The sequence below is a fragment of the Solanum stenotomum genome, chromosome 12, assembly GCF_019186545.1.
Source record: "Solanum stenotomum isolate F172 chromosome 12, ASM1918654v1, whole genome shotgun sequence".
Classification (NCBI taxonomy): Eukaryota; Viridiplantae; Streptophyta; class Magnoliopsida; order Solanales; family Solanaceae; genus Solanum; species Solanum stenotomum.
This window is the reverse complement of record NC_064293.1, coordinates 33,012,499-33,037,770: the sequence shown is the minus strand read 5'-3', so window position 1 is coordinate 33,037,770 and position 25,272 is coordinate 33,012,499. Positions and strand designations below refer to the sequence as shown.

General features: G+C 32.8%; 1 protein-coding gene and 2 pseudogenes across 1 annotated transcript; 2 read left to right on the top strand and 1 right to left on the bottom strand.

Annotated features, from left to right (window-relative positions):
* The first annotated feature begins 1,299 nt into the window (after nt 1-1,299).
* On the top strand, nt 1,300-20,763 carry LOC125847341 (glycine-rich protein 2-like; annotated as a pseudogene).
* Nucleotides 8,125-10,521, bottom strand: LOC125849403 (bifunctional L-3-cyanoalanine synthase/cysteine synthase 2, mitochondrial-like; annotated as a pseudogene).
* A 3,715-nt stretch (nt 20,764-24,478) lies between the features above and the next one.
* On the top strand, nt 24,479-24,916 carry LOC125847340 (uncharacterized). The gene has a single exon (XM_049526978.1). The coding sequence runs from the start codon at nt 24,479-24,481 to the stop codon at nt 24,914-24,916; it is 438 nt and encodes a 145-aa protein (XP_049382935.1).
* Nucleotides 24,917-25,272: the final 356 nt, after the last annotated feature.

Sequence of the window (25,272 nt, the reverse complement as noted above, 5' to 3'; positions counted from 1 at the left end):
CAATATTTTTATATTTTATTTTGATAAGTGTGAATGATCATATATTCACATTTAATTGTTTTTTAATCTTTTAATACATGATTGACATTATAGAATTGCATGTTTTATTATCTTTTTCTATTTTTCCAACCAGATGCCCCATCCATCCTCAACAAGTAAAGGGAAGTAAATATCCTTAATTTTATTGCTATTTGTCCTCCGTATTTTTTAAAAATATTTATTCAAATCAATAAAATAAGGAGATCCAAAAAACAGTTTCAAAGATTTTTAGTTAAGGCAATAACATATATAGAAAGCAATTACTTATATCCCTTCACTTGTCTATCAAATTAATCTTATCCCAACATATAGGAAAACCAAATTTTTTAAGAGAGTTAACTAATGAAACCTTCAAATCACGATAAAACTTTTGTTAGAAAATGTGATATCTCCAAAATTTATATTCAATGGCTAATATATTTTTACATTTGTCAATCAACTAATTAAGACTATATATGTACTTTTATAAGTTGTGCAATGAAAACTTTACAGCTTGTCGAGACCAATTGATAGGAAATTACTTTGTCGTTGTTCGAGTAGTGATGGAATAATAGTTAGAATAAATTGAATTGGAAAAAATAAATAAAAGGGATATACCATTGTAGTGGTACTACTAAATAATAGTGCAACGCTACTAATCTGGTACAGATATGAATAATCATGAAATATAAAAAAAAATCATCATGTAATAGATAATATGTTATAAATTGACACCAATCAAAACAAAATTTACTTTCAAGAGGCTTTACCCGTAAAACTTCAAAAGTTCAAGAATTTCAAAAATAATATCATTAATTAACATAGCGTGTTAATTAATATCATTAATTAACATAGAGCGGACACCACCACCATCGGAGTATCTACCACCTCCGCCGCCGTCCCTTTCACTTTGGGTACAATTCCTATGAAAGGGACCAAACTTGTTACACTGAAAACAACCGCTTCCTCCGCCGTAACCGCTGCCTCTAACGTATCCACCTTTATAGTCACTGTCTCCACCACTGTATCCATGGCTATCACCTTGGCCACCACCGTAGCCACCATAACCACCATCTCGGCCACCTCCACCACCGCGGTCACCAGATCCTCAACATACAAGTGCTCCATCAGGCCCAGTGACATCAACAACCTTGGTAAGACTATCAATGTTGGACTCAATCTCGTATTTGACAGCCTCACCATCAGTCAGGCTATGAAAACTTCTAGATCTGATTTCGGATTGATGAACAACGAGATTGTTAGAGCCATCAATATCACTAAATCGTTAATGATGGCTCTAATGATTTCTTTGTTCATCAATCTGTAATAGATCTGAATGTTTTCATAGCCTAACTGATGGTGAGGCTGTCGAGTACAAGATTGACTCCGGGAATGATTGTTGTACCAAGGTTGTTGATGTTACTGAGCCTAATAGAACACCGGTCTCTTGAGGATCTGGTGGCCGCAGTGGAGGAAGTGGGCAAGATGGTGGCTACGGTGGTGGCCAAGGTGGTATCCGTGGATACAATGATATAGACAGTGGCTATGGAGGTGGATACGGTGGAGGCGGTGGTTATGATGGCGGAAGAGGTGGTGAAGGAAGAAGTGAGTGTTTTTAGTGTGGCGAGTTTGGCCACTTTGCTAGGGAGTGTACCCAAAGTGGAGGTGAGGGCGGCGGTAGTGGACGTTGTGGTGGTGGCCACGCTATATTAATTTGTATTAAGAGAAGACTCAGTGAGTGACAAAAAGAAGAGAAATAGTGATTTATATAGCCGTTTCTCAAAGGGATACATTTAATTTGGTCAATTAATTATTAAATTGTAACATCTCGCACCTAGAAACGACTATAAAGAGTTTAAAATATGAAAATATTGACTTTTGGAAAGAAAAAGGAAATCTAGAAATTTTGTCTAAGTTAAGAAAGTGAGTTTTGGCCATTTTCAAACGGCCATAACTCCTAGCTCAGGAGGAGTTAGGAGCAGATCTTGATTGGTTGGAGATCCCTTGGATATATCTTTCCAACGCCACTGTGATTGCACAATTTCAACATTGTATGAGTAAAATATGCCTTTCGGAAGTTAGGCTGTTGGATTGAGGAAAGTCCCAATCTGGATTTCGGGAAGGGCAAACTAGTCTTTTCTCTAAGTTATTTCCTAATTTGATTCTAGGGATTTATTGGGGGTAAAAACATGACTTAGTCAGTTTGGAGAATTGAGAAATACGCTTAGGGCTTGGAGAAGAGAGAAAAGAAGAAAGAAAGGGAGAAAAAGGCAAGAATTCGTCAAGATCATCCAAGCTTGCGAGTGAAATTCGTCGGGGGTGATCCCTATTAAGGTATGTGAGATCTTTTTGTGTTGGGTTAGTTCACCCACACACCAACTTGTTTCAATATAATTGTTTTGAGTTGTTTACATGTTGAAGAAGTAAGGTTCTTGAAGAACAAATTGTAGAATTCTTGTTGGTTGAGTTGTTGATGCTTGGGGGTGAGTTGATTCATGTTTCCGAGTTAGATTGGTTGTATATTGAGGGTACAATTGATCCTAATTGTTTGGTGAAGGAACTATGGAAGTTATGGAGGTTTAGAGAGAAAGAACAGAAGAGAAAACTCGGAAGTTGCTGGGCAAAAGGGCTGGGGTGTCGTGCCTGCCAGAGCGCCACAAAAACTTCTCTGAAGTTTGGCCTCTGGTGTGTCGCACCAGCCAGACCTCTCTGAAGTTTGAGGGCTGGTGCCCCGCGCCTCTCAGAGCGCCAGGGACGTCAGTTCTCCTTATTCGTTCCCCACCTTTTCGTACTTGTTCCTAAGCGATGTACCTATGTTTTCTAGTTGTTTCCAACACTCTAAGGTACATCTAAACATCAAGGAAAGTTGAGATCAAAGTCAAAGAAGTTAAGAGTCAAAGTCTAGAAGTTACGAAGCAAGTCAAAGCCAAGTTTCTTAAAGTTTTCAAGAGTCTTTAACAAACGTTTTAACTTCGTTTTAAGGCTCAAGTTTCAAGTTAAGCAAAAAGTAAAGAGTTGAGTTCATTTCTCAAAAAGCTATAAGGGTACTAAGTATTCCCATAGAGTTTATAAATGTTTTCACATTTGAGAAAGAAAGGAAACGTCGATTCCAAGAGAGCTTTTTATACAGTGTACACCTAAACTAAATTCCGTTTTAATTACCCCCCCCCCCCCCGAACTTGTTTATTCCTCCGTCGCTATACCTTTTTCGTCCACCTGACATAGAAATTGACAACACACTCTACTAGGCGCGTGAAGAAGTGATTTTTTGCCACGGTTCAAAGCTACAACGGTAAAAAACGTAAAATCTACATTTTTCTTTAATATTTGGCATATTTTAAACAAAAAATAAGGAAAAATGTAAATGAAAAGTAAAGGAAACAAAGATTAACACTTACTTGGTAAGAATTTCCGACAAATTTGAAATTCAAAAGAGTTCCGCGAAATCAGCCCTTATTCAAAAATAACTTTTAAACAATGAATTTTAATATTTGACATATTTTAAACGAAAAATAGGGCAAAATGTAAATGAAAAGTAAATGAAACAAAGATTAACACTTACTTGGTAAGAATTTCAGACAAATTTGAAATTTAATTGACCAACTTCACGTCTAGAAAAACCCAAATCCAAAAGGAGTTCCGCGAAATAAGCCCTTATTCAAATATAACTTTTAAACAATGAATTTTAAATTTAAGAAATTTATTTTTTGCAATATTAATTTATCTAGGTGGCTATTATTTATCCAGGTGGAAATTCACATCATCAGTTTTGCCAGCTGTCGCGCGCGTGTAGTCACAATAAAAGCAGGTCGACGAAAAAGTTGTACGCGACGGAGGAATAAACAAGTTCGGGAGGGGGGGTAATTAAAACGGAATTTAGTTTAGGTGTACACCGTATAAAAAACTTCAAGTGCAGGGGGGTAATGAGTACTTTTGCCTTCAAAGAAATATTTTTGTTTTTACAAACATATGAGCTAAGTATATTTTGGGAGTAGTATTGAGCACCGATATGGGGATGTGAGTTCATATTAACTCAAGTCTCCATAAACCATGTAGCCATCATGGGTAGTAAATGATCATACTTTTTAGATGACTCCTTAAGATGCTTTTAGCATAGACTAGTGGATCCACTAAGTTAAGCGTTCTATATTACGACAAAGTATAGGACAGTTCTGGCAGCGTGGACAAGACGTTGTATCACCACTTAGGCTCATAGTGGTGGTTGTCGGTTAGAGAATCTCCCACAAAAGTTATATTACTTTTATATACAAGTAAAGTTGAGTTTGTTATTGCTTTATCTTTAACGAACTAAGTTGTTTACACTGTTTTACAAGCTTTATATTGCATGTGTCTTATTGCTTTATATTGAGTTCAGTTATTTATGAGTTAAACAGAGCCAAAGTAAGTGTTCCTTTGTACTCCTTTCAAGCTTAAGTTGTTGTTTAGGATTCCAACTCGCATACTCGTACATTCAATGTACTGATGCCAGTTGGCCTGCATCTTATCATGATGCAGACACAGGTAACCAGGATCAGCATCCAGCGCGCCGTTGATCCAGTTTAGCACTCCAGAGTCAGTGGTGAGCCTCCTTGCATTCCGGAGGACTCTTTTATTTCGCTTTCCTAGTTTTCTTTATTAGGATGTTGTGGGGTCTGTCCCAACATCCATCTCAGTATTATAAAGGCTTCATAGACAGTCAGAGAATTAGTTTTGAGTCTCTCAACTATGTATTTGCAGATACTTTGTTTTGAGACATAAGTTGCCATTTTGGCTAAGATGTTATCATTTAAACTATTACTTGAGTTTATTTTGTTGAGTTAAGTCTTTCGCTGAGTTAAGTAAGCCAAGCCAAGGGCTCGCTTGGGGCCAACAATGGTCTTTGAGTGCCGGCCACGCCCAAGGTGTAGGCTCGGGGCGTGACATAAATACATTTGAAAAAAATAATTATTGAATTATTGACTAACAATATATATAGTCAATACTTTTTCGTTTGCTAAAAACTAAGATTACATAAATTTTGACTAGGAAGATTCTCTTAAGGTCCACTAAATTTACTTATCAAAAAGAATATTTTCCTTAATCATAAGTTCATAATCAGTCAACAATACTTAAAGGTAAGTGAATCACTAAAAAGGGAAATTTATTAGTTTAGTTACAACTTAAAATTCAATAAATATTCTCTTTAATATTTATTGAATTTTAAATACCTAGGATCATGGGTCCTTTTTCAAAAGCAATAAATGATATTGGTATAAAGATTTTAAAAAAATTGGACTTATTTAAATTTGATATAGAGTATTTAATTAATCTAATTTTGTACTTTTTTTGTGTGTGGTACTTTCTTTGTATTTGTCAGTGTCAGTTGATATGCTCCTCTTTTAGTTATAGATGTAGATCAAGGTGACTGAATCACGTTAAATTTGAAACATTAAGGTAGATTTTGAATATACTAAACCACTGAACCAACTAATCTTATGTTCAAGGGATTATATCCTACCTCCGATTTACCTGATCAATACACAACTAAGAAAAACTAATTACACACGGCACCCTCATCTTTTGGCTCCCCAATCGAACAATGTAACTAGATAAAAATTATCCAATTGAGATTCTTATAATAGATAGAAAAATAATACAATGAAGAAGACATAATTAAATTTCTAAATTAATACAACATTACTTATATCCTCAGGAGATATATGAGAAATAAGAAAAGATTTATGTATTACTCCTTGTTTTTCCTTACAAAAAATCAAAATGGGAAATTAAGCTATTTCTTTTAATAAATGTAATGCATGCGATACTTGATAACAAATGCGGATAATTTCACTTGCTCCCTGGCGGAGCAATTATGAGTTCAAGATTGAGCTCATGATGGAGATTCTTATTATTATATTAGGATTTTCTAGGTTATCCTCATTTGATGTCGGAAAATTAAGTTTATCTTTAGGGTAGTAATACATCCTCGCTGCCTTTTCAAATGTCTTTGCTGCTTCTTCTTTCATGGCATATGTCCCAAGCCAGACACATACCTTTTGGACGGGGTTTGTAATATCATCTTCGTACTTTCCCCGTGGCCTCTCCCTAACACCCTTATATCGAACCTCAATTGGGGTTACAAAGCTACAATGTCATTTTCTAGGTTATCCTCATTTGACATCGGGAAATTAAGTTTAGCTTTAGCGTCGCGATACATTCTAGTTGCCTTATCATAGCCTTTGCGGCTTCTTCTTGTGTATCAAAGGTTCCAAGCTAGACACATACTTTCTAGTTTGTAATATCAGCTTCGTACTTCTCCCGTGGCCTCTTCCTCACACCCCTATATCGAACCTCAGTTGAGGTTATAACCACCGTCACTATAGCTACAATGCAATTTTCTCTCTTTGCCATCTGAAAATATATTAGGAATTTAATCTAAAAACATAGAAGAAATATTATGTATACAGAAAAGATTGAGTGAGTGAAAAGGATGATGAAGATTGATTTATATAGTTGTTTCTCAAGGGATACATTTGGTCTAGTAATGAATTTACGTGACATTTGACTTGTTTTAGTAAAATACATTAAACATACAAGTTGCTTGAAAATGAAAAAAATTGACTCTTCTAAACAAAATAGTAGAAATAATAAATCGCATTCCAAATTTATTATTCGTTAGGCTACTTGTAAATATTTAAATTAACTTTTTTTTCTAAAGCAAACAAAAAAATTCATCCCTTTGAACAAAATATACTCTTAGTTAAATAAATTTTTTATGTTTTATTCTGATAGGTGTAATGATATATTCACATTTAATTTTTATCTCTCAATACATGACTTGACATTATAAAATTGTATTTTTTATTCATCAAATAAAGGAAAAATATATATAATTTTTTCCTTCTTCTTTTTAAATGTTTACTCAAGCAAATAAAATAAGGAGATCAAAAAAAAGTTTTAAAGAGTATTTTGGGGAAACACCAATCCATTTACAAATGTTGAATTTCATTTGGATTTTGTATTTGATAGGTTAAAACTAAATAAGGTTTTGTAAAAAAAAAAAAACAGGTTTTGTCAAATACTAGTAATATTTTTTAATAATAGAATATTTCGACTATTCACAAATAGATTATGTATTATGCATTTCCTAATTCCATCTTGGGGATTTATTTCCATTCCATCTGGTTTGCTAGATCACCTTCTTTCTTACTTATTTGCTTGAGTTGCAAAATTATTATTTTTATAATTAATTGACAAACCAGTTCTGAATTGTTTAGTCATAAAAAATCAACAAGAAAAATAGATGAAACAATCTATATATTAAATGTGTATGCACAGTGTAATTAAACAACTTTTTCCTTTACGAATATAATAACCACTAATCAATCCATATCAACACGTAAATTTCTTAAAACTATGAGGTTCTATTTGCTCTACAAGCATGCTTATAATTAATACCGATGATAATGTTGTATAAAATTCATTTTACTAATATGAAGATGTGAGTAGTTTAATTCAAAACTTTAAAATATTACATATATAGATGCGGTGGAACATAAAGGAGAGATGAAGAGATTACACTTAATAGACATCTGACTCAACTTCCATCTTCATCTCCAATTTTCCATTAATTGTTTAATTCAAAACTTTTCGTATATTCTTTCGCGATAATTGTTTTCTCCTATTAATTTCTCTTATTGCACTTGTTTGTGGGTAAATTTTCCATGGATTTCCTACCTGAGTATGTTTATGTGGCCTTCACATATATATCTATAAATTGATACACCAACTATTGATTTGGATGATTATTGTTTGGTGACTCTTCTGATTAACTTTCTCATGTATTTTGCTTTAGAAAATCGCTTGATGGAAATACCCTAATGATGTTTTCTTAGTATTATGTTTTGGTACAAACTAATTACAGCATTAGTCCTGTCTGAGGTAAAGGTTCTTCGCTTAGCTGTTGGTATGTATCAACTTCTGGTATTTGTTGATTCCTCATCAACCGGAAGTTTTTCCCAGGAAGAAATATCATTTTGCTTGAGATAATTCTCTGGACCCCACTTGTGGAATTACACTTGATATGTTGTTGTTAGTTGAGGTAATCCTTGATTCTTTTATAGGAAATTCACTTATTAGCTCTATTATATCTTAATCACAAACTTCGTTTCCAATGGATTGTGTAACTTTGGTTATATTTAGCGAGGAAATCCTTCACTACTTTTCCAGTGTCGATGTTCCACCATTAGATCCATGTCAAGGATATCTGGCTTGAATCCGACCCCATTTCCCGTTATCTGTTGAGGACCTGGTTTTCCACCATTCAATATATTACTTTCAGTTTGCTCGAGTCCATATAAGCACAACGTTAACTATTTTTGGCATAGGATTGTTCTCGATTTCTTGACACGGGATTATCTTGGACGTTTGCCGATTCTGTCTCAAGGAATCAAGAGTACAACATTAGAGTATATATTTAAGTTGACATTAGGATTTTTGTATTTAAGATATTGTCCAACACCAGTATTCCCATGAAAAATATGTCAACATTACCTAGAGTTTCTTCCCATATTTCAGGGCTTGTTGTGTCAAAATGATCCTACTTTCGATATGAAGCAATTGAGAATTCTATAGTAAAACAGAGAATACATTAATTAACTTAAGTTTCATAAATTTACCTGAGTGTTTTCAGGGTTGTAAAATTGTTGAAGCATGAAAGCATTAGGTGTAGATTCCAAAAGTTCATAAGCCTTCTTAACAATGCCTCTCATTCCTTAGGTTGGATCGATGAGGATTAAATCGGCTCTGAATGCTCTCATTTTCCCTCTCCTCTCCATGCTCGTGTACGAAGGCATTTTCAAAACCATTTTGTAGCCTTTCATTGCTACCATATATGCTATAGAACGTCCTCTAATTATAAATAATAATCAACAAGCATGTCAGAGATCAAAATAATTGTGTGCTCAATCTATTGCCATTGTTTTGTTTTAATTTCTAGATGTATTAGATTTTAAGACCAAGCTAATCAATTTTCAAACTACACACAAGTAATTACCTGTGAAAATTTCTCCTTCGTTTCAGACTGGTGCAATACCTTTTACTTTTTGTTTTCTATCATGTTATGAGGATTATACATTTTTATTCATGTATGAATAAATTATAGAGGCTTTAGACTGACTGAGTATATAAGTTTATTCTGCATATTTTTTCCATTTACTCATAAGTAGATAACTTTTTTTTGCTTTAGCTGTTTAGTTTACTTTATTGACCAATTTGCCTTCAAATTATTTGTTTAGTAGCTTTTATATGTATTTACTTTAGGATAGCCCTCATTTTATCTTACGTCTCTGAATGATGATTGATTCATTTATATAATTGAGGTTTCTAAGTGCTAAGTTAGGTATTAGTGCAGTCCTTTAGTGTTGTTGTTTTGTATAAAATAGTTGAGGTTTGATTATTCGAATAAGCTTAGGTTTAATTGGAATTTGGCCAAGGGGAGTGGACAGTTAATTATCTCCAGTCTCTTTGATCGGACTTTGAAGTATGGATAATCAAACAAATTCTCCATGCCATGGACTGTTCTCCAGGCAATTATCAGCATTGTACTGCAGAAGAAAGTAGGCCATGAAACATAAGTAAGTTCTGAAAAATGGTTGATACAAAGAAGGGTCTAAGACCTCAAAAAAATTGCATCATTATAAATAGTAAAGTGTCCACGTGGGCACATATATACCTTAAAAATACACTATTAAATAGTACAGGGGGTAAAAGGTCTTCCATAAAATTTAGTATTGTAACAACAATTTCGGCCAAAGTTAGAGTATTTTTCAGACCTTTTTCCCTTAATTATTCATCATAGCTATAGTTTTCTGTAATTATCACTCGCGAGTAACACTAAGCGTTAATTACGTGGGCTAACTTCGAGTTTGTATAATTCGACGTGTTAGTATAATTCGTTACATTTGTATAATTCACAACTAATAATTCTTCGTTTGATTTGTATTTGTATATGATGGTTGGTATTTGTATATGACAGTGATTTCCTTTGGTTTTTCAGTTTTATTACCAAATAACATTAAATGATTTTTGTATAACTTTTTAAAGTTTGTATAAACGTGTAGTTTTCGTATTTTATATAATATAATATGTATAACATAATTTGTATAATTGTTCAATGTTCAGATGTTTGTGTTTGTATAAATTTGTTATTTCGAGTTTTATCATATTTGTATAATTCTGAAATTTGTATTAGGGCTAATGCTCAAGGGACGGGCTATTCTACATAATACGGATAGGCATATAAACTTTTTATTCTTACGATCCTATCATTTCTGCTTCAGCGGAATATTCTGATTTGGCTTTAGCTGCTTCGTCTATATCTTCATATTATTCAAATGATCCTGAAGTGGACCTTTCCTTTGTGTTCGTTGTAGGTCTGTGCGAATTATACAAATTATTGTCCCCTCTCGCTCACCTCTCTCCTCCTTCTCCAAATCTCACTTGCCTCTCTGCTCCCTCTCCCATTCTCGCTCACCTCTCTTCTCCCCTAACATGTAGCTACGGATCGTAATTAGCAAACTATAGTTATTGAGTAAAATTAAGCTATTTTTGAGTGACTTTATGCGAAAATTCCTTTTATAATAATCAAGCTCTTTATCTTCTAGTTAAATATATGACTATTCCCATAACAATGTACTAATAATTCTTTTAGAAAATCTAAAATTCAACAAAAATAAATAAGAGCTTGCTACTTTAAGATGAAACTGAAAGATGAATTACAACCTCCAAAAGTTGGACCATAAAAATTAAATTCACCTAAATATAATTCTATATAGAAAAACAAAAGACAAAAAAAGATACATCAAAGAAGACATTATTAAGTTTTAAAATTATTAACATTTTCGAGGTAATCCTCATTTGTGGAGGGGAGGGGAGGGGGGGGGGGATTAAGTTTGGCTTTAGAGCTGCGATACATCCTTGTTGTTGTATCATAGGCCAACGTAGCTTCTTCTAGTGTTTTGAAAGTCCCAAGCCAGACAAGGACCTTCTGGATGTGATTTGTAATCTTAGCTCTGTATGTCCCCCATGACCTCTTTCTTTCTCACACCTCTATACCGCACCTTGTTTGGGGGTACAACCATTGTGGTGTAACCTTGTATCTACGAGTTCTTTATTGAACCAAAGTTTTATTTTCTCCATTTTTCATGTTCTTGTTAGATTATTGACATATGCCATAAGTTAAATTTAACGACTAAAATTTAAGTGATCAAAGTAAATTTTTAATCATTGAGTTAGACTCGAACCCGATCAATTTGATCGTAGTTAAAAGGTCAAGTCTTAAGTATGAAAAGTGTGTCAGATGTGAATTAAGGTGCTAACCGAACTCTAGCACAAATCGGGTAGAAAAGTTTTCATATATATGAGTTTGATTAAGGTCCAACTTCAAACAAGTATATCTCCTAAAATATGAAGAGTTACATTATTCTTGGATCATTAAATGGGCTGCAAAAATAAATAAAATATAACTAGTCATTTTCTTCTATGTTCCTACTGATCTCTCTTCAGCATGTTCATTTTTATTCTCTTACTTCTTTATTGCTCCTTTTTAAGAAGATCTGAAAACCACAATGTAGTTAGACTACTACTAATAAACCAATAAAAAGTAGTGAATTTCTTGAATAATCAGACATGTATACGAATTACAATCAACGACTTCGCATATATGACAACTACACAAATAAGCTAATTACATCATATTTAACTACAATATAGTTAAGGCAACTGCATATATAGAAGGCAATTACATATATCCCTTCAAGTGTTTGTCAAATCGACTTATCTCTACATACAGGGAAGTCAAATCTTTTAAGAGAGTTGAACAACAAAATCTTAAAATCACGATAAAATTTTTGTTAGAAAATGTGATATATCCAAAATGAATATTCAATGGCTAATGTTTTTACAATAAGTTTGTCAATCAATTAAGATTGTTTGTTACTTTTTATCAGTTGTGTAATGAAAACTTTGCAGCTTGTTGGGACCTTCGTTGTATAGGTAGACTTTCCTTGCCTTGGGTCTACAGAGTATAGATATCTCCTTTTCTACAAAATAACAAATACATAATCATTACAAGAAAAATGTGAATTACATGGGTATTATGTATGCAAATTCATAGGAAAATAAGTTTCCTTCGGCTTTTCCTATAAAAAAAGAATTCAAAAGTAAAATCTTCATAGGTAATTATTTCCTATGAATTTCACAATCTCCAACTAATTTACTTAGGGATTTAAATTCTGCAGGTACATTACTTACAAATTTTCTTGCAAAAAATATTTAAAATAACTCAGAAGCTTTTAGTAAAAAAAAAAAAATTAGAAAAAATTCTTACTTTATTCGCAAGTACAACCGCAGGAAGATATTCAAATAAATTTCTTTAAACAATATTAATTATTATCTCCTACCATGAGATTCCATGTCCACTCATTTATAGTTGCTCCTTGAAATTTCGTTCTACCAATACTCTAAGTCATAGCATTATAATCGCTAAATATTTGGTGTCTTTTTTCAATGTGGTACAAAAGATACCATGATCGTACACTAATTTTCATTGTCTTTCTCCAATTTGATTAATTTTTAAAGCTAAATTTAATTAATTTAAATGAGTACTTAAAATACCATATAGATAGTTATAAATTACACAAACGTACTCTAAATTCACCTCATATCAATATGGTAATCAAATATATCTTAAAAATTGGCTAAAGTTCATATAATTTGACTCTTAAAAAGTAAAGCATGACAATTATTTATATATTTAAAATAACTCACTACTATCCAACATATCATGAAATTTTTATGCTTACACTTCCTATGAGATAATGTCCATAACTAAGCATATTAAACATAAACAAAATTTAAATTATGCATACAAAGTTTTTATAAATAAAAAATTAAAAATGTAAATAAATTTATAACTTTAAAGTGCAAGAAAGTTATAATCACTAATTGATAGTATATCTTATTAAGTATTTGTGGTATTTGTAATTTAATTTATCTTTTAATAATTATATTTTAACATACTTAATTATAAATTTGCAAATAAATATCATTTAATAACCTACTATATATAGAGAAATTATATCAGTTTTAATGCTTATAAAAAAATATCAATTGGATATACAAGTAAAAATTATTTATTTTTCAATTAATATAATTTATCAATGAGGGGTGAATAAACTCCACATTAATAATGTATCGAATTTTTCTATACATAAATGTAATGCTTGACTTATTCAATAATACACAAGTTAATAAATAATATTACATCAAAATTAATTATATTTATGATAGTTATTTTTCTATTGGATAAATAACTAGCCATATAATTTAATGCTTTCTATCTTCTAAATAAAAAACTGCAAGCAAATAAAAAATAAATTTTTTCATTACTTACGAATTTACCTATGTAAATTGTACTTGCAAATTATTTGCTCCAAATAATTCTCCAGGTAATAATTTTGCCGAAATGATGCCAAATTTACCTATCAATTTTTCTAGGGAAATATTTTTTGCAGGTAAAAAAATCTAGAATTTAGAAATTTCATATTTTTGCATAAAAATTCGTAGAAACTTTTTGCGTAAATAATCCCCAAGTAAAATCTCCAGATAATTTTCAGTTTTCTAGTAGTGAATTTCTCGGATAAATTTGCAAAACAGGAAAACAGTCTTCTTGCAGAACTTATCCGACAAATCGTTTACATAATCTTCATGAAACACACACAATAATAGCTAGAACAAATTGAATTGGACAAAAATAAAAGGGATATACCATTGTAGTACTACTACTAAAATATAGTGCAACACCAGTTATTTGGTACTGACAAAGAATATTAATGAAACATAAAAAAAGTTCATCATGCAATAAATAATATGTTATAACTGGAATACAATCAAAACAAAATTTACTTTCAAATTCAAATGGTGAGAGTCTTTACCCTGTGAACCTCCAAAAGTTCAAGAAATTTAAGAATAATATCATTAATTAATATAGCATAACAACCAACACCAAGGCCACCACCGTTGGAGTATCTACAACCTCTTCCACCATCGCCTTCACTAGGGAGTGTACCTAGAGTAAAGGTGACGGCGGTGGAGGTGGTAGATATGGCGACGGCGGTAGCCTTGGTGCTAGTGGCCACGCTATATTAATTTGTATAAAGAGAAAACTCGGTGAGTGAAAAAAAGAAGAGAAAATGTGATTTATATAGCTATTTCTCAAAGGGATAGATTTAATTTGGTCCATTAATTATTAATTACATTTGAAAAAATAATTATTGAATTATTGACTGATAATAAATATAGTCAATATTCTTAAGATTACGTGAATTTTGACTAGAAAAATTCTCTTAAGGTCCACTAAGTAATTTACTTATCAAAAAGAATATTTTCTTTAATAATAAGTTTGTAACCAAATCAACAATATTCAAAGGTAAGTGAATCACTAAAAGGGAAATTTATTAGTTTAGTTACAACTTATATAATCTTTGGTAACAATATTTTTTTTAAGAAAATAGGGAAAATGGTTCAAAACACACCTTAACTATTGTCGAAATTGCTATTACACACACTAACTTTGCGGGGGTCCTATAACCCCCCTAGACTATTTTTTAATGTATTATTAAAGGTATTATCGGCTTGGATGAACAAGCAAGTGACCATACGTGAGCGCGTCAGGGTTAAACTAAAGCAAAATGGACCCATCTCTATTTTCCACATTACTTTTTATTTTATTTTTTTATTAAATACCCTAGTTTTAAATATCAATTTCATTTTTTTATAAGACATATATACATGTCAATTTTTAATTGGATATTTCTTAATAAGGTAAACTTAATTATTAATTATCATTATAACTTAAATGCCAACATTTTTTTTTATTTTACTTTTTGTTTACTTCTTCGTTGAGATTCAGCCATGGCGGAAGACTTGTGCCGACGCCGGCAATGAATCAGTCGCAAGAACTCTTGGCAGTAGAATCATCACAACGATACCACATATCTCCTTTAGGCGCAACAACTATCATTACTATCAAATTTTGATGGTGAAAATGCTAATCATCACCATTACACAATTTTAATTAATTAATTAAAAAATAAGTTCGGGGGGTAATAGGACCTTAGTAAAGGTTAGGTGTGTCTCTGTGATTTTGAACATCGGCTGGGGGTACTTATGTATTTTCCCTAATTTATATAATAAATACATTACATGTTAGGAAAAACAATTTCTCTTCCTTCTTGCTTATCTTTCACGCAAGATATTTATCTTTCATTCTCATTTTACATTAGCTTTTAATCGCATTTTTATTTGAAACTTTCTCTTTAATATTTGTTGAATTTTATATAACTAGGAACATGGGCCCTTTTTGAAAAATAAATAAATTATTGTTGGTGAGGTCAAAATTGAGTTCAACAAAATGGAAAGGCTTAACTTTGATTGTTGATTGTTGATCCTTCGGGCCACGAGGTACCAATCCGCCTCTCCTCATAACATCCAAATAGAATTCTTAAAGTACCGTTAGCGGAGGAGCAAAATTGCTAGGTTTGGAAGACGGCGTGATATCGTTGGTCTAATTGGGATTAATATTATTATTATTATCATCATCACTATTAGTCTTAGGATTAACCTTTTCGATGTTATATTCATTTATCGTTGGAAAGTTAGTTTGATTTTAGGGTCATGATACATCCTTACAACCTTATCATAAGTCGAAATAGCTTGTTTTGGTGTATCAAATGTCCCAACTCAGAATGTGTGTTTGCTGGATGGGCTCTGTAATTGAAATGACCCTAAAGGTCATTTTTGAAAATTTTCATAAAATGACCATTTACCCCTCCCGATAGTTGCCCCGAGTCCTAATTGTTGTATTTTCGAAGTTGGTTTGAAGGAAAAATTGATGAAAAGTTGAGTTTTTGGAAAGTTGAGTTTTTAAGAGTTAAAGTTTGGTTAAAAGTGCTATTTCGTGTCATTTGGAATTTCAAGACTCGAATCGGATTTCCGTCGATTCCAGCAGTTTTAGAATGTCGAAACGGGTCTATGAGAATTTACGGAGTCGAATTTAGAGTTAAAACGAAGATTTGAGGTCCTAAGTTGCAAAAATTGTGAAATTTTGATCAAGAGTTGACTTTGGTCAACAAATGAGGTTCTGGTGCTCGAAATGGAATTCCGAGGGCACCGTTGGATTCAGGGGGTGATTCTAAGTCTAGAATGAGTCTTGGTTGAATTTTTAGAGGCCCCGAATGTGTTTCAAGTTTTTGAGCCTAAAGTTAATTTCTTGATGCCTTATCGGATACCGGGTCAAGGAGACCTCGAATTCAAATTCCGACAATTTCATTGAGTCCAAAATATCATTTTCAAGCTAGTACCATATTTGGTTTGTGTTCGGGAAGTGCCAAATGAGTTTTGGTGAGCTTTTAAGCTTCTTGGATGCTTTGACACTATTTCAGCAAATTGTGGCAACTAAAGGGTTCATTATTAGTTTAAAGGTCGAAAAATTATTCCGAAGGTTCTGAAATTTTGAGCATGAATTATAGGACTTATCTGCAAATTTTGGTGCATTTTCGCTAACCCGAGATTGGACTTTTATCGCAAATAAGAAATAATTGTTTACCGAGTAGAAATGATATTTGACTGGGCAAACGAGCATGAAATTGAGCTCCGATTGAACGAGCAAGTCCGTATCATTATTTAAGACATTTACAAAAAAGAATCGGGTCATTTCAATATCGTATGAGGAAATTACGGCCTTTTTAGTGAAAGATTAACTGCTGTTTTTCTGGTGCATAACAGCCATGTACTGTTATAAATATCTCAGACTGTGTTCATTTGGTATTTTGAGCATATCGGGAGTTCTAGAGATCGGAATGGAGTGATTCTTACGGGTTTCTTCTTGAATTAATATGAGGGTTAGTATTCAATCTTCAATTCGACATTTTCTCATAATTTCTTTATCTGGTTTTTTTTCCTATCCGTAAATCTCTTGGGAAAAATTGGGGTTTTATCGATTTGGACTCCCTTTTTGATGAAAAAGGTATATTTACGATCCTTATGTTATGGGTAAACTGATTTTAACATAAAATTATTGATTCATCGATTATTTTCATCATATTAACCGCGTACAATTTGGACTTTCCCGGTAAAGTTAAAGTTTGATAAATTGAGAATTTCAAGGTCGATCTTAACTCCGTTTTTGATGAAATTTCATATTTGAACTTATCTAAGCATGGGTAAGATGTTTTTCAAGAGATATTTCATTTTCGAGTCGGGGTTTCGGATCCGAATATTTTAGGCTTCTTCAAGAACGTGGATTTTCCTTCAAATTGAGTTTGTGAATTGATTTCAACTCCGTTTTCAAATTGGTTTTCACCATTAGCTTCCAAATACTTTAAGGATCATTTTACATCAAAAATTTCCAGATTTGGGTATCGTTTTCCGGTATGAGACTTTTGGACCGTTTTGCCCTTTTTCCCTAAATTTCTTGATTTTGGTGTCATTGGACTCGAATTGTGATTGTGAATAATTGTTTGAATAGATTATCGCGATCCGGATTATACTCGGAAAGAAAAGGCTCAAGTCAAGTAACTTTTGGAGTTCGTTTTAAGGCAAGTGGCTTCCAAACTTTGTAAAACTCTTAGACTACGCATGACTACTTTCCTAATTGTGTTGGGGAGTAATGGGGATTGAGGATGGGTTTTATTTGTTGATTGAAATTGTTGTAAATGAAAGATGGGGAATAAAACGAGCTAAATGTGTTATATGTGACTTGAATTTGTTGAATAAGTCATGTGATAACTGATATTGAGGGGATAGAAGAGCATGAGTAGGCTATGATTGATACAGACATTGATGTTGAGACAGATGATGTGTAATACTATGATGTGGTCGTGATATGGTTGTGATTGAGACAGGTGATGTGTAATACTATGATGTGGTCGTGATATGGTTGTGATTGAGACAGGTGATGTGTAATACTATGATGTGGTCGTGATATGGTTGTGATTGAGACAGGTGATGTGTAATACTATGATGTGGTCGTGATATGGTTGTGATTGAGACAGGTGATGTGTAATACTATGATGTGGTCGTGATATGGTTGTGATTGAGACAGATGATGTGTAATACTATGATGTGATCGTGATATGATTGTGATTGATGACATGTGCATATTCATTATTCATCCCATGTGTGAACTATCTGTTGCATGAGTTCTGAGACACTGATATGAGGATGGATGGATATGAGACACAGTTGAGACTAGCTCCGGCTAGAGATATATGAGATGGACTAGCTCCGGCTAGCGATTTGGATGCCGATGGGATCTGGTTCCGGCGGTGATACATGGTCCATGTGTGGCCCCCATGGGTTCTGATTTGAGTATTCAGCGCGGACTGATTACGTCAACAGATGTGTATCGTAGGACAGACATGCATCACGACTACATGACATCATTATTGCATTTTGCATCGCATTTGCCTTATCTTTGTCTGTGATGTGTGGATTGTATCGGTTTACCCTTCTTATGTGGAATTTGATCTACTTGCTCTTATTTGTTGATCTGAGGTTGATGAGGATATACTGTTGGTTCTGGCTGTTGAATATGATCTGTTTAGTATAGGTTGGTTGGTTTGCTGCTAGATTGAAGTTTCGGTGGTTCGGTTGGGATTGAAAGGAGTTGTTTGTAGCTGCTAGTTTTGCTTAGTTTAGAGTTACTTGCGAGTACCTGTGGTTTTCGGTACTCACCCTTGCTTCTACACAATTGTGTAGGTTGACAGCTCTCTCTGATTTGGCTTAGTATTTTCTTTAGCAGATTGAGCTTCGGAACATACTCGAGAGGTAGCGATTCATTCCAAACGTGCCCTTGAGTTATCTTTACTTTCAGTTTTGTTCTATTCGAGAACTATACTCTGAGACTTGTATATTTTTATTCAAATTCTGTATTTAGAGGTTTGTACATGTGACAACCAAATTCTGGGTAGTGTTGAGTCTTAATTAAAGTCTTCCGCTTATTTATTATCTTTTATTCTCGTATTTCTACTTCTCTATCGTTGTGGTTGGGTTAAGCTGACGTGTCCGGTGTAAAATGGTCACGTGCCATCACATCCGGATTTGGGGTGTGACAGTAATCTTAGTTAAGTACCTCTCCAATGACCTCTTGCTTACACCTCTGTATCACAACTCATTTGGAAGTACACCCATCCTCACCACAGCCGCATTGATGTTTTCTCTCTTTACCAACTCAAAAAATAGAAAGATTTGTTTTTGTATAGAAAAGACTCAATGAGTGAAAAAATAAAATTAGGGAGTGATTTATGTAGCCACTCTGATGAGGATATGTCTGGTCCTCTAATTAATTACATGCCATTTGAGTTGTTTTAGAAATACATTTAAATGGCTTGAAAATGAAAAAAAATGAAATGCTTTTCAAATTCATTATTTTTTACACTACATGTAGGTATTTCTAGGTGATATTTATTAATGTACTTGGCAAATACTTCTTCTGGTTCAGATTAAGTGAATTGTTGAGATTTTTCTCGTAGTTTAGAATAAGTAGAATTTTTAATGTTCAAGAGAATGATTGAGATTTTTTTTAAATCCTATTTACCCTTTGTTTTAATGAGGTTCTTAACTCTGTTTTTTTCTTTGAAAATTAGTTTTAAAACATTTTTTTAGTACAATACTTTGGGAATAATTAAAAGGGTAATAGTGTAAAAGTAGCATTTACTAATTTATGTCCTTAAATATTTTTTTTAAGAAATATGTCAAACTCCAACAATTCACTTAATATAGATTAAAGTAATTTAAAAAATAATTTATAATAAATTAAGTTATTTTTCAAAATAAAAAATATATATTTTCTTCCATTGTACCAAAAATACTCTTAGTTAAGCAATAGTTTTATGTTTTATATTGATAGGTGTAGAATGGTACATTCATAATTAATTTGGAAATAATTCAAGAAAACCAACAAATAATTGTTCTTTTAAAAATAAAAACTCTAGGATTAAATAAAATAAGGCATTGTTAATCGAAAGGAAATCCATTACATTACTAGTCAGTTACATTGTTAATTGAAAGGAAATCCATTACATTACTTGTCAATTACATACATGATAAAATAAAATTAGTTAGTTGAATCAAAATTCCTAATACCCACAACCAAAAAAATCTTAAAATGCATAATTTAGTTAACATAAATAATTTTGTTCATTACTTGTAAATTACATACATGATAAAATAAAATTAGTTAGTTGAATCAAAATTCCTAATACCCACAACCAAAAAAATCTTAAAATGCATAATTTAGTTAACATAAATAATTTTGAATTGGGAAATTCTCTTCGCCAAAAAATATAGCCAGACACGATTGGTGCATTCACTGGCATAGTGATCGTCCTCACCACATTTGTAGCAACCACCACCACCACCTCGGCACCACGACCACGACCACCACCATGACGGTCATCACCGCTGGAGTATTTACCACCTCCACAGCCATTGCCTTCACTCTGGGTACACTCCCTAGAAAAGTGGACACTTTGCTAGAGAGTGTACCCAGAGTGAAGCTATGGTGGCGGAGGTGGTAGACACTCTGACGATGATGGACGAGGTGGTGGTGGCCGTGGTGGTGGTGGCCGAGATGGTGGTGGAGGCTGCTACAAATGTGGTGAGGACAATCATTATGCCTGTGAATGCACCAACGGTGATCATTGATCGTGACTTGAAGTCCTGACTGCTACTAAAAAAAATTAATTGAAGGAATTTTTGTAGATAGAGAAGACTCAGTAAGTGAAAAAAGAAGAGAAGCGTGATTTATATAGCTGTTTTTCAAAGGGATACATTTAATTTGGTCCATTAATTATTAATTACATTTGGAATGAATTATTGACTAATAATAAATCCCTAATAAATATAGTCAATACTCTTAAGATTGCATGAATTTTGACTAGGAAAATTCTCTTAAGGTCCACTAAGTAATTTACTTATCAAAAAGAATATTTCATTAATCATAAGTTTATAGTCAATCAACAATATTTGAAAGTAAGTGAATCACTAAAAGGGAAATTTATTAGTTTAGTTACAACTTATATAATCTTTGGAAACAATAATTTATTTAAGAAAATAAGTAAAGGTGACATGTGGTGTAAATGTGTAATTACCTTGTACCTTCGAGTTTTCTTTTCTCCATTTTTTCAATTTCTTGCTTGAATAAAATTGATATATGACATAAATTAAATCTAATGGCTAAGATTTAATTTATCAAAGTAAATCTTTAATCATAATTTATATAATAAATACATTACATGTTAGGAAAAACAATTTCTCTTCCTTCTTGTTTATCTTTCACGCAAGATATTTATCTTTCATTCTCATTTTACATTAATTTTTTTTCGCATTTTCATTTGAAACTCTCTTTAATATTTATTGAATTTTATATACCTAGGAACATGGGGGCCTTTTGAAAAATAAATAAATTATACTGATACGAAATTAGAAAAGAGTTAACTTATTTAAATTTGATATAAAATATTTAATTACTCTAATTTGTACTTTTTTTTGTGTGGTACTTTCTTTTGTATTTGTCGATGTCAGTTAATATGCTTCTCTTTTATATATGGATGTAGGTCAGTCTGACTGAATCACGTTAAATTTGAAACATTAAAATAAATTATGAATATGTTAAATCATTGAACGAACTAGACTTGTGTTCAAGGGATTATATCCTACCTCTGATAATATGATCAATACACAATTAAGGAAAACTAATTACACACGGCTCCCTCATCTTTTGGCTTCCCGATTGAACAATGCAATCAAATAAAATTTTATCCAACTAAGTGTTATACCCCATTTTAATCGGGTCAAATAGTATACAACATATTGGTGATTTCTAAATTAATTAAATAACTTAAAGATTCGCCAACTAATTAGGGCACCTAATATGGTTAAATAATGTCTAAAGTTAACTCCATTTTAAGGTCTTACTAAACATAAGATTATAGGTAAGGGTTCAACTAATCTAAAGGAAAGGTATTAAGTATCCTTTAAGATCCAATAAAAATGGTTAACCGATTGGACTTGACTAATTATATATTATGTATTAAAGCTACGTATTAGAAAACTTTGAAGTCGATGATTGAAACAATATTTTATAAAGGTTTTTTTTTATTTTTGTTGAAAGTGAACTGAAGCCAAAATGATTTTATATTTGTAAAACTTTTATTTGTTTGAAACAAGAAAACCCATTTGAACTTAAGAAGAGATTGAAAACTTTTATCAAAACTAAAGCATGAGAAGTAGTAAAAGAAAAATAAATAAAAAAGGGTGAACTTGACTGATTTCAAAGAACTTCTTTATCATAAAAGAAAAGGCGTTGGTAAATTATATCTAAAATGCAAAGTAAGGCAGACCGAGTTTCAACTAATATACTACAACTCTTTCATATTATGTTATTTAACAAATTCTAAGCTATCCGAGAAAATTAATTGTCACTAGAATTCTCAAAGCATAAAACTTCATACACAACAAAATAACAAATGTAAATAACACGTAGGTAGTTAAGAGTAAATAAAAACACATAACAGATACGCAAAACTTATTTAACAAGAATAGAGAAAGGAATATTGTCTGTCACTTCCTCATAATTCGTAGTTCATTTATGTTCGGATGGAGTTTCTAGGAAGCGAGATCCACAAACAAAGACGCAAATGCACGTTTAACGTCTCGTGGTGACATCGAGTCTTAAAATGAGACTCTTTGACTTCGGTGGTTTACATGCCAAACAAAGAATAGAACATGAAAAGTAAGAGAGTGATTTAATTCTCAAAAGTGTATTTTTAAGTAAGTAGACAAAGCTACAACAAATAATTTAAAAATTAAGCAACTCCATACCATTCATAACACAACACAATGTTTTTGAACACGCACAGAATCATTTACTACTTCAACAACTTGTCAAGAATCAATAGAGTCACATTTAAACCATAATTTTAAAAAGGTAGAATTTATTTTTTCTTATAGAAATCATCCACAAAGACTTTCACCTTCTATAATAATGGAGGCATGCGATCTTCGATCACATGCTTCCTGGTGGTGCAAGGCTGAGCTCAAGATTTGGAGGCTCAGCACTAGCGGTTCGAGGCTGAACGGGGCCAACACCCATGAAATCTAGAGTCTCCTTTTGGCTGCTCATCTTTGGAAGAGGGAGAGTGCTTTATATAGATGGCTCTAAAGGAAAATATTAGAGGCATTTTGATGTTATGTGGAGAGTGACACATACATATTTGTATCTTTCAGCTTTTGTGAAACTACATGTCCGGTTGTCTTCTTCTATTTTACTACATGCCACACCCTCCTTCACATAACATCAATTGGGAAACAGGTAAGAAATTGTATTATTGTTTATTGAACCATTTTCATTTACTATCTTGAATAGTTTAGTAGATTTAAAGAAATAATTTTAATAAATAATGATCTATCACTCTTATAACATATAAAAAACTAAAATTACATTTGAACCCACATAAAATATCATATACCCGTAACCCGCCCCGCCCCACATTAATTTTAAGAAAACTCACTTCAATCCGCCCCTCACAACTTTAAACCCGCCCCACCCCGCATAGCCTTAAATTTTGTGATAGGCAATTTAATAGGTTAAATTAAAGTAAGGTTTAATTTAATAATTTTTGATAATAGAATATTTTGTCTATGCATAAATAATCACGAGTTATATGTACGGGAAGTATAATCGTTAATTAAGTTAGCGCCGTAAATTACATACTATATATAAGATAAATATAACCGTTATTTCAGTTTAATAAAGTGTATATGTTGTTTTACGCTGTCGTTATATGATCAGTATATAGATCATATCTTTTTAGTTATGCATGCGCTATTACGACCAAGAACTTATTATTATATCATATAGAGCGGAGCTATGTGGGGGTTCGTGAGTTCAGACGAACCCACAAGCTTTTTCGTAGACTCTATTTGTAATCGAAAACTTTATAAATATATATGTATATTAACTTGTGAACTCCTAATAAAATTGGTTGACAGCTCAATGTAAGAAAGGGTAGTGAAAATGTTTTTCATTTCCTTTTTAAAAGAAAACATCTTTTGCTATATTTTTCTCTTCTGTCCTAAAATTTAAAAATCTCAAACTCCTACTCATGACTCTGCCTATGATTACCATAATAAGCTAACATAAATTATTAGCTCTGTTTGTTTAGTTTTAATTTTTTTTTTTTTTTAGAAATAATGCAATAGCCAACAAATATAATTGATTTTTAGAAATAAAACTCTAGGGTTAAGTGAAATATGACTTGTTAAAAAGCTTACGACATGTTAATAGAATGGTATCAGAGCTTTTTGGTTGCGATTAGGATCTAGTAGAATCAATTTCATTGATTGAGTTAGAGCAGCGATGACAGAAACACAGAATTCGCAGGCAGAGGAAGATCCACAAACAGATCACAATCATCCACTTCATCTACAGGCGTCAGATGTTCCAGGAGCAGCTTTGATTCCGATTAAGCTCACTGGACCAGAGAACTATGGAATTTGGAGCAGATCTATGCGACTCGCACTACTAGTCAAAAACAAACTTGGATTTGTGGATGGCACTTGTGTGAAGTCTGCGTACAAAGGTATTTTAGTCTCAAAATGGGAAAGATGTGATGCTGTGGTTCTATCGTGGATCAGTGCTGCTGTAGCACCTGAATTGATGACGAGCATTGTCTATGCTGCAAGTTCGAAGAGGATCTGGGAAGATTTCAAGGAACGATTTGACAAGTCGAATTTAACCAGGATTTTCTATCTGTGGAAAGAAATCGGCATGTTAACTCAAGGTGTTACAGAATGACAAAAGTCCACATCGGTGGTTAATGAGATAGGTGGACTCCTTATAAGGCTTGGGCAATCCTCCTCCCTTTGAGCTAGCTTTTGGGGCGTGAGTTAGGCCTAAGACCTAATTTAACATGGTATCAGAGCAGGGCCCGTCTCACCCGATGTTGGGATCCCCAAAAATCAAAAATTGCCCACGCACCAGATGCTAAGCACTGGGCGTGAGGTGGGGTGTTAAAGAATGACAAAAGTCCCACATCGGTGGTTAATGAGATAGGTGGACTCCTTATAAGGCTTGGGCAATCCTCCTCCCTTTGAGCTAGCTTTTGGGGCGTGAGTTAGGCCTAAGACCTAATTTAACATGGTATCAGAGCA